This window comes from Phascolarctos cinereus, unplaced genomic scaffold, assembly GCF_003287225.1.
Source record: "Phascolarctos cinereus isolate Bilbo 61053 unplaced genomic scaffold, phaCin_HiC Scaffold_9;HRSCAF=440, whole genome shotgun sequence".
NCBI lineage: Eukaryota > Metazoa > Chordata > Mammalia > Diprotodontia > Phascolarctidae > Phascolarctos > Phascolarctos cinereus.
Window position 1 is genome coordinate 246,980,324 of NW_027556402.1, and position 10,894 is coordinate 246,991,217.

At 36.5% G+C, this 10,894-nt stretch overlaps 1 protein-coding gene and 1 pseudogene across 1 annotated transcript; one reads left to right on the forward strand and one right to left on the reverse strand.

Moving 5' to 3' along the window:
* The first annotated feature begins 1,193 nt into the window (after nucleotides 1-1,193).
* On the forward strand, nucleotides 1,194-2,126 carry LOC110199640 (olfactory receptor 5W2-like). The gene has a single exon (XM_020974520.1). The coding sequence runs from the start codon at nucleotides 1,194-1,196 to the stop codon at nucleotides 2,124-2,126; it is 933 nt and encodes a 310-aa protein (XP_020830179.1).
* A 7,612-nt stretch (nucleotides 2,127-9,738) lies between these two features.
* LOC110199629 (ran-specific GTPase-activating protein pseudogene) lies at nucleotides 9,739-10,505 on the reverse strand (annotated as a pseudogene).
* Between the last annotated feature and the right edge of the window lie 389 nt (nucleotides 10,506-10,894).

Below are 10,894 nucleotides of genomic sequence, written 5' to 3' on the forward strand. Positions count from 1 at the left end.
CTCCAAAGAAACATTTTCAAATTCTCTTTAATGTGTATACTTTCCTTCTCTTAATTAGCACCAACTTAGCACACACACACACACACACACACTCATACATATATATTTGTTGTGATATTTATATATTATTTTAGATAATATATGTGATATATTTGGACACAATAATATGATACATCCTATATATTATTATATCATCAATATCAATAATATTGTATAGTATAAGATCCATAAGGATGATATTTCAATAATATCATATCAATAATATGATTATATGTATGAATAGCACTGGGGATAAAAAGAAAAGTACAAAATAGTCCATGTTCCAGGAATTCAAGTTCTAATGGGTAAGCTAGTCATGTACTACGTGTGTGTACCTGTATGTATGTGATTGTATGTATACAGACATGTGTGTATATATGCGTATATACATGTATTTATAATCAATAATGTTTGTAGATTTGACCAAGGTAACAGCTGCTAAGACTCTAGGGAAGCTTGTCACCTCAGATATTTTTTCATTCACATCCAGCAACTTATCTAATAAAGAAGATTTAAATTGACTTGATCTCTTTATTTTGGAGACAGAATCATCAGATCATCTGACTAAAGTAGAATAAAATAAAAATAATACTGAACTCAGTCAGTGTTTTAGATTGGAGACTTCAGAACCTATAATCTCTTTTCTTTAAAGGATTATTATAATTAGCATTTTCATCATTACTATTGTTATTGAAATGACTTTGCAGAAATATCCCAGATTTATTTCCAAAAAAATGTTGGTTTAAGATGTGCTTATAATACTTACTAACTTTGTAACCAGAGGCAAATCATCCAACCTCCACGAGCTTCAGTGTCCTAAGCTATTAAAAAAATGTTCTTTGAAGTACACAACTCATGAGGTTGTTACAAATGAAAGTGCATTTTAAAAGCTTTACAGAACTATTCAATTGGAAATTTTTAATATGTCTTCTGTTCTTCCTCCCCCTTTCGAGAATCTTTGTCTGGAGAAGGTAAAATTTGATATCTTTATTTGACATTTAATAGCTAATGGATAGGAACTGTCTTTTGCCATCTTGCAGACGAGAAGCACACTGAAAGTTCTATGCTCATCAGCTTTATAGAAGAGCAAACACCCAATTCTTCTGTTTCTCTGGATTCATTTTCAAAACAACAAAGAAGAGAACAAAGCAGGGATGATGGAGATGAATTACTCCATCCCAACTGAGTTCATACTCTTAGGAATCACCAGTGCTCCAGAGCTAAAAGTGGTCCTTTTTGTTCTCTTTCTCATCATTTATTTGGTTGTTCTTGTAGCAAATCTTGGGATGATCATCTTAATCAGGATAGACCCCCAACTCCATTTGCCCATGTATTTCTTCCTTAGCCACATGTCCTTCTGTGATCTCTGCAACTCCACAGCCATTGGCCCCAAGATGCTGGTGGACTTCTATGCAAAAGACAAATCTATTTCCTTCACTGGTTGTGCTCTGCAATTCTATTTCTTCTGTTCCTTTGCAGATTCTGAGTGCCTACTCCTAGCAGTAATGGCTTTTGATCGCTACATGGCAATAAGTAACCCCTTGCTTTATACAGTAAATATGTCTAGCCGGGTTTGCTCCTTATTAATGGCTGGTGTATACATGGTGGGATTGATGGATGCTCTAATCCATACTACTTTAACCTTCACATTGAATTTCTGCAGGTCTAATGAGATTAATCATTTCTTCTGTGACGTTCCTCCTCTTTTATTAATCTCTTGTTCTGATACCCATATGAATGAGCTGGTGATCTTCACTGTTTTTGGTTTCATTGAAGTGGTCACCATTGCAGGAGTCCTCATCTCTTATTGTTACATAATCTTGTCTGTGTTGAAGATCCACTCAGCTGAGGGCAGATACAAAGCCTTTTCAACTTGTGTCTCCCACTTAACCACTGTTGCCATCTTCCAGGGTACTCTCCTTTTTATGTATTTCAGGCCTAGTTCTGCCTATTCACTAGACCAAGACAAAATGGCATCCTTGTTTTATACTCTTGTCATACCCATGTTAAACCCCTTGATTTACAGTTTGAGAAACAAAGATGTGAAGGAGGCTGTGGGAAAGGTGAGAAAAAAAATATGTTTGTAACTTGGATGTTTTTAACCTCAAGGGCTTGGAGACCATGAGGTGAGACTGGGAGTCTGAGGGCCCAATGAAATCACCAAAAGTACTGAGGCATTAGCCCCTTCAAGTGTTATGTAACATATGCATGGTCACAGAACTTCAGAGAGACAAAATGCCCTCAGATTTTACTTTTTCAAACATCTACCTGAACAGGAATCCTCTCTGCAACTATTCTCTCAGTTGCCTCTATATACAAATATTACTTAAAGACTGAATTTTTCCAAGGGAATCAATATATAAAAAGATAATGCAGATAATTAAGAGTTAGGAAAGGCAAATGATGATTTCTACATTTCATATTTTCCTCTGTGACTGATATATGTAATAGTAACCAATCTATCATGAAAAAAAACCATTTTGCTCATAACTCACAATGACATATCTTCCTGTGGAAGATAATGTTATAGAAGATAGAATGCTGGATATGGAAACAAGCTGATATGGATACAAAAGTCATCACTGATGCTAGGTATATTACTAAGTAAAAGACTCTTAGCCTTTCTAAGTCTCAGTTTCCTAAGCTATAAATTTAGCATAATTATTCATATATTATTCATGTCATAGGGCCACTGTTTTGACTGGATCTGTGATTTCATTCATGCATGAAGATCCAGTTAATGAATTATTTCCTTTGCCAGTTCAGATGAGAGGTTCTAATTTACCCAGGGCAACAGAGCCATTTATATTTCAAAGGCGTAATTGAGGACATCACCTAGAGATCAATTCTCCAACCAGTTTTCAATTCATTGTAATTCCAAATTCCAAAATATCTACATTTTGTAAACATTGAAACTCCATTTAGATTCTCATTGTTAAATCATTTATCAGAAATAATGTGAGACCTTTTGTAATACATTGTCTTTAGTAATTATAAGTCAGAAGGGCAGTGTAGGAAATAATTTTATTCATATAATTTCTAGTCATCTAAATCTTCTCTCCCTTAGAGTTTCTAAATCAAATATACTTGGTAACAGATGTACATTTTTTTTCTTTATAGTATTCCAACCGCTCTCATCATCTCTCTTCTGTAGTATCAATAGTTAACAATTCTGAAATTAGCCTAATATGTCTGCTCCTCATTTATAGTGAAGAATATTAAAATTGGTTATTATATTAAAACAAGAATTTTTCCGGAGAATAAGAATTAGTTATACTGGATTTCTGAGGAAAATAAAAGATCATCCAGGTTTGTGCACCTGGGTTAAAAAAAGTATAGGATTGAGATTCTAACATTCTACATGGAAAGAGAGAGAGAGAGAGAGAGAGAGGAGAGAGAGAGAGAGAGAGAGAGAGAGAGAGAGAGAGACATTGTGAACTAATAAGTTCAGGGAATGCTTCATGTAGGACGTGAACCTTGCTATGAGATACAAAGGAGTGAGGATTTTTGTGGGTCCAAGTTTTGCTTCAATGTATATTTGAGGAAATGCACCATTTTCCTTTTTTCTTTTTTTCTTTTTTTTGCAGAGTTTGGAGACTTTGGGTGTGGGATGCTGTACCATCACATTTAATCATTGTATTGATTGGTTTTGGTAACCTATTTTTTTCTAGAAATTTTCTGTCTTTTTTAATACATTGATTCAGGAAATGAATCTCTGAGGAGAGGAGAGAGTAGGGTTTTATGTGAAATTCGAAGTGATAGAAATATAAAACATGAAATTTTAGTTAAAATGAAATGATGTATAGAAAAATAAAATATTGTATAGCAGAGTACAAAAGTCAGTGGAAGTAAAAGGAATATGAATATGTTGATTATATATTTGGAAAAGCAACAATAATTTCAATTTAATACATGTATTAGCAGTGACTTTGGGATTTATACAAATAGACTAGATGGGCTGAACCAGATACTTCTCATATGTATGAATATTAGGAAATAAATTTAAAAGGATACATGGAATGCTGCCAGATTATAGTGAGATCATATTTTATCAAGGGGAATCTGAAGGGTCAACTATTCCAGTCTTTTTATTTTACATATAAGGAAACCAAAGCCAAGAGAAGTCAAATGACTTACTCAGGTTTGTAAAGACAGCAAGTAGGCAGAGCCAAGCTTTAAAGCCCTCCTCCTCTGTTGCAAAATTTACTTTTTTTCTTATACTATGGGAGCTGTATAAGCTTCTAGAAACTTATGTAAGATTATTTAACATTATGGTATAAAAGGAAATAAGCAGAAACATCTTTGGATTCTAAGAGCCTAGGTTTTATTTTAAATTCTGTATTATTATATCTGTATAGTCCTGGACAAGTTACTTAACCTGTGTGTTTCAATAGCCATTGTGTATATATCCAAACCTATGGGGCATACTTAGTTGAGCGAGGAAACGGGATGTACTCACCTACTTAAAAGATGATAGAGAACTTAACACATACCAATAATGATTGTCAGGCATTACACTGATACTAGTCATTCCTCATGTCGCTTAGCTTACTGCCTTGAAAAATTCTTATAATTTTAGAACTCACTACCCTGCCTCCTACAGTAGAAGAACCAAAGACTGACTACATTAGTCTTCAAAGGATTACTGCTACTTCTCCAGCTGAAATATCTGGTGTTGAGAAGCACTATCCCAGCTAGCTAGCTAGAACCTCAAAGGAAAATTCAGGGCTCAGCTTAAACAAATATTCCACAGTGACTGTCATAATAATAATAATAATAGTAATTTATGGATGGATATGCATATGTGTAAAAAACCCCATAAAATTGCCTTTTGGGAGATTATCTCATCTAATTGTTGTGGGGCTCTCAAGCATGTAGGAGTATGTGCGTGTGTGTGTGTGTGTGTGTGTGTGTGTGTGTGTGTGTGTGTGTGTGTGTATTAGCGGGGGGAGACTGGTTCTCCCTAAAGATTCTAAGCTGGGTAGAATACATTGTGAATGTATCTGAATGTGTTTGTGTCTCATTATTAAATGGAGTCTTCCTACCCTATCCCTCCTAGAATACCTTCCCCACACACTTTCTGATAACAATTGATCTTATCATGTAACTGGTTCAATTTATTGATCCATTATAAGACAAGTTAAAAAGGAGTTTGCTGGCAAGGTGAATGCCAGTTCATACCAAATAGGCTATTTCAGTGAGATGCTTCTCAAACAGAGGTGGAGAAGATGCAATGAGATTCAGCACAGGAGACATTATCATGGGAGCATTTAAAGAGTGATTTGATATTTCAGGAAGCACTTTTCTCATTAAGACATTTATGAGGGAGTGTCAGCTCCATTTTACAAATAAAGATACAAATGTTCGGAGATCTTCATTGACAGAAAGGCTGTTAAAGAGCTAATAATATTGGGATCAGAATTCAAATCCTTCTTTCTTGAATCAAAGGCATTGAGTTCTTTCTGATTCCTTGAAGTGACTCTCAAACAATACCAAATCCTAGAGAAATCACAATGTTCTCCAAATTGACTATTCCAAATAAATGGTCCATTTCTTCCTTTCAACATTTCCTTTGTATTCCCTTATCTTCTTCCACTAACAAAGAGCAAAACAATTTTAATTCCAAAGTGAGATCAGGATAATGATTGGGTATCACATGTGAAAACTGTAACCTTTGTGCACCATCCCCATCACTATTTCAGAGCTGCCTAAGCATAAAAATTCAATGATAATTGAGCGTTTTCACAGGAGTTCTCTTGTGTGTATGCTGCTATTATGTTTTGTTCATTAAAGGGATTTTTATTTCCATTCTTCCCTTTGCTGGTTAAACAACTGTGTTAGAGCAAAGCAGAATGTATTCCAATATTATGGATTTCATTTCCTTTGGAGATCGATAGATTTCTAGCCACAAATACACCTCTCTCCTTAAATTATCCATTTCATACTTCTATACCATAAATGGCATTGAAGAAAACTCCTGAATGTATATATTGTTCAGTGGAATAAATCTCTCTATTCTTCAGAATATGATTGATAATGCTTAATGGTCATTTAGTCCAGTGATACTTAATATTCAATATCCCTCATCCATATTTTGGACATGAAATATGTCCCAACAGGACATATCTACAAGGAGTTAATGATTTATCATGCATAATGGGCTTCTTGATAAAGAGAGGTTTGCTCTACATTTTCCATAATTTCAAAAAATAAATTCCTCTGATACTATGTTCTTTTTAAGAAGTAAAAATTGACAATGTGCTTTTCAACATTCTGGATGGTTTTTTTCTATCTAGAAATTGCACTGTTGAAACAAACTATATAAGTATTTTTGTCTGCTCACAAATGGTCACAGATGGTATTGAATATAGCCACATCCTACTACCCCCTAACTGTGGTAATAATGGTAATATAAACTTACAAGAAGACTGGGTAGTGTAATGAACATCAATATGCAGCTACAAAATGAGGACTAGTATCTTGGCTAGATAAAATGGGCATTTTCCAACAAGGTACAATATCAGGAGGATGGAAATCATGAAAGGGATCTTTAGGAACATGGGCCAGGTATTGAAGAATTAGCACAAGTTCTTCCTCTAACCATTCACCCCCCCACACACACAGACAAATTCCCCACCGATTTCTGCTCTAGACACAGCCCAGTTCTGCTTGTTTTGCACTGGTTCTAAGACTGTCTCCTAATGTCATCACTCACTGTCAAAAATAAGGCAGTGAAACTGTCTTTATCCACCTTAATATGTTTTAAAATTCATTTTTGCCAAATGAGAACCAGATGGGAAGAGGGTCAGTTTCAGATTGGAGTCATAGGTGTTCTAAGAAGCTGCAGCTGGTGACTGGTGTCCTGAAGTAAAATTAATTAGCGGTTCATTTTAGCAGTTTATCTCAGCAGCTGGGCAGTATACAAAGAGGTTAATGGGACATGGAAAGGTTTTGGAGAAATGGGGGAATGTTCATTCCATTCTTGGGTCAGTGATTATGGGTTCATTGAATTTCTTTCTGTGACTACAGATGACTCAAACCTGCTGAGAATGGGTCCAATGTTACTTCACCCTAGGAGTGGGCTTCCAGTTGCTCTGAGGAGATCTAGATCCCAATTAAAATAGTTCCAAGTGGTGAGTGAAGGTTTCAGTGTCTCATGTGCAACTCCATGCACAGAAAATGATATGAGCTATTATGTTACATTTGAAGACTTGGTGTCAGCAGGTGGACAGAGCTTCTGGATTGTTAGGAAGGGGGAAGGGGCTGTGACAGGATATGGGCAATGCTTACAGAGGATGTATTATATCTCCACCCACAAAAACACATATATCTTGTCCAGATCTACTGGTGGTACTATAGACTTTCCTGAAATCTTAAAATGGTACTTTTTATTATTTCCTGAACTTGAGAATAGGAGAGACTTTGGAACTCAAAGTTTTTAAAATGAATGTTATAAATTCTTTTTAAATGTAAATGGGGAAATATAAAATGCTAAATAAATAAAAAAGAGTAAGAAAAATAAACAAACTTAGAAACACTTAGATGAATTGATGCAAAGAGAAGTGAGCAGAATCAGGAAATCAGTTTACACAGTAACAGCAGCATTGCACAATTGTCAGCTATGAATGACTTAGTTATTCTCAACAACACATGATACAGGACAATCCTGAAGGACTTCTGATGAAAAAATGCTGTCTACCTACTGAGGGAAACCAAGCCAAACAAAACAAAACAAAACAAAACTGATGAAGTCCTAATGTAGATTGAAGCATACTTTTTAAACTTTTGTTATTTTTCTTATCTGTGTCTATTTTCTTTTACACCATGACTAATATGGAAATAGATTTAGCATGACTGCACATTATAACCTATATCAAATTCCTTACCTTCTCAACAAGATGTGGGATGAGAAAAAGACAGAGAAAATTTGGAACTTAAAAATTTTAAAAATTAAGTTGAAAAATGGTTTGTACATGTATTTGGAAAAAAATACTTAAAAAATAGAACCTAGGCATTGAACAAGAGGGCTTTCATGGTCCCTTCTGTTTTTAGATCTGTGATCATTTAATCATTTTAGTTTTGTCAAATAGTCACATTGCATGACTGGAAGCAAAGTTCTGAAGAAATAATGCCTTCATGATTCATTATAATATACCTTCTACATGTTTGACTTGGAGATAAGAAAGCATGTATTCAAATTATGTCTCTGATATATTACCTGTGTTAATTCAAGGCTTATCATTTCTAAACTTTGACTTCCTCATCTGGAAAAGAGAGATCTGGCTTAAAGTTCTTATTTACTAGGTTTGTCTTGATTCACAAGACTCAAATGGGATGAGTTTTAACTCAAATGAAATTAACCTTAAAGTGTTCATGTAAATGCCATTATTTTATCATCCTTCCAAATTGCCTTTCATTGTACTTTCCTTCCTCCCTTTTGCCCTCTGTCATTTAATGTCCTCTTCTTTCCTCTGATTAGTAAGGAATCCCTAGACAGAATGGTTCATAAAGTCACTTTGTATACAAAAAGGATGAAAAACCCTTAACATTTGAAAAACTTGGAGAAATTGATTTATAACAAAAGTTAAGTGTTTGATTTTTATTGTTTGTATTATACATGCCAGATTTTTCAAATATTTGGAGGGGGGTTACATAATTAACCTGAGAATTAAATTTTAATGATGAATTTATATAGATTAGTAGCATGCTATTGAAGATAAGTTTTAAAAAGAAATAGTAGAATACCTCAATGTGGATAAGAACAGCTAAGTGATGCAGAGAATAGAATACTGGGCCTGGAGTCAGGAAGATTTATCTTCTTGAGTTCAAATATTGCCTCAGATGTTTACTAGCTGTGTGATGCTGAAATTTCTCATCTGTCAAATGAGATGAAGAAGGAAATACCAAACACCTCCATTATCTTTGCTGAGAAAACTCTAAATAAGGTCATGGAGAGTCAGACACAACTACCACCACAACAAAAAGGTGGATAAAGAATGATTCAGTGCACGCTTTTTGTTGGTAAGTGGTGGAAATAGGAGACAGAGTCAGTAACAGAACTAGTGTTGAATGAACAGTGCTGGGCCTGACCTAGAGTGGGAATTGGTGGAAAATCAGTGGGCAAAGGGGATTTGGACAAAGAAGTATTCAATTTCTTTCATACCTAGGTCATGTCCCTTGCTGTATATATGTTCTCCTTTCATACCATGTCTTGATTGTTTAACCATATGGGAAATGTGAACAAAATTTCCTTACCTACATAAAACGTAGAGACAGACTTCTGCAAGTTTCCTGAGGTTGGAAACTTCTAGTGAGCCTCTTCATATCTTTTGTCTTAGTCACTCTTAATAAACCTTTTGGTCTTGCACTATGAATTTCCTTGACATATTTATGTGACATATAGACCCTCCTGTCTTTAGAAACAGCCATGCTTCAAGGCAAACTGAGTTCATTTTGTTCTGTTTCTTTCTTTTTTTTCTTTCTTTTTTTTTTTGCAGCTTTCAAATGGTTTATTTACTCTTTTGGATGTACTATAAATAAGTGTTTCTACTATGGAAAAGAATGTTATGAGCACAGTACATGTGACTGGGAATGGGTTTGCTGAAGACGTCTTCGAAAGGGTAAAAGCTTAGAAAACAACCTGGAGGCTGGAGTTCAGTTCTTTATATAAAGTCCATTGTTAAAGAAAAACAAAAAAAAAATGAAACAAAAATAAAGAAAATAAAAGGAAAGAAGGCGAGGCCCGCCAGATGATTTATTGTAGTAACACGTCCTGGTCCTTGGTCTCCTTCTAGGGCGCAGAGGGGCTCTCAGGCTCTTGGCTACCTTCTTTCTCCTTCTCCTTCTCCTCCTTCTCCTCCTTCACCGACAGCTCCGACAACTTCTCCACCACTTTATCGGTGTTTTCTTTGCCTGCTCCTGCTCTCTTTTCTCGTTCTTCTCTCTCGTTCCTGCATTCTTCAAACTTTGCCTTAAACGTCTGGGCATTTTCTGCATTTAAGAATCGAATCGCCAGCAGTTCGGGCTTGGGACTTTCATCAGCAAAGTCAGCGTGTGTGTTACAGACCCAGGCCCTGCCACTGCCTGCGTTGGGCTTCAGCTCCATCAATGGTGTTATATAGTGATTTGCACAGATCTTCAGAGTTTTGTCCCTTCTCGTGAGGAGGCGAATCGTCCCTTTCCCGTTGTGTTTCAGCAGCTTCACGTCGGCCGCCCCTCGCTCTTTCCATTCTGGAAGGTCATTCTCAGAGGCAAATCGGAACAGCTTGTCCCGCATCTTCTTCGAGGGTCTTAATCTTCTGCTCAGGAAGAGACACTATGGGCTCAAACTGCGGATCGTGGTTGGAGTCATCCACGTTCTCTGTGGAGGTGTCGCGCTCCTCATGAGCCTCCTTGGCAGCCGCCATCGGAGCGGGAGGCGATGCGGCGGCGGCGGTGGTTGGTCCCGGTGGTGCGGCGGCGCTCGGTCCGGTCGGTACCTCGTCTGGCGCTGGTGCCTGCTCGCCCGCGCTCACCGCAGCTCAGCCCCGCCGCCCGCGCGCGCACGCGCGCCCCCCATTTTGTTCTATTTCAGTCCTTTTACTACAAATCATCACTTTTGACTTAACTATCAATTGCATTAGCTACTGTCTTTCAGTACCTCCATTTTGCTTCCTATCAGTACAAAGACTTTGCTGCTGAAGGTGGAGAATTCCAGTATTCTGGGAAACTTCTCCCTGTCTGGATCAAAAGAAAGATTTGTTTGATTTTGAGACCACCTATACATTTGATTACTCCCTTGTCTGTACCCTATATCTGAGAACATACACACACATGCACATATGTGTGCATGCATGTATGTATGCATGTAAATATG

Excerpts from the sequence above, each read along its gene's own strand:
- LOC110199640 (XM_020974520.1), top strand. The coding sequence starts at position 1,194 with ATGATGGAGATGAATTACTCCATCCCAACTGAGTTCATACTCTTAGGA.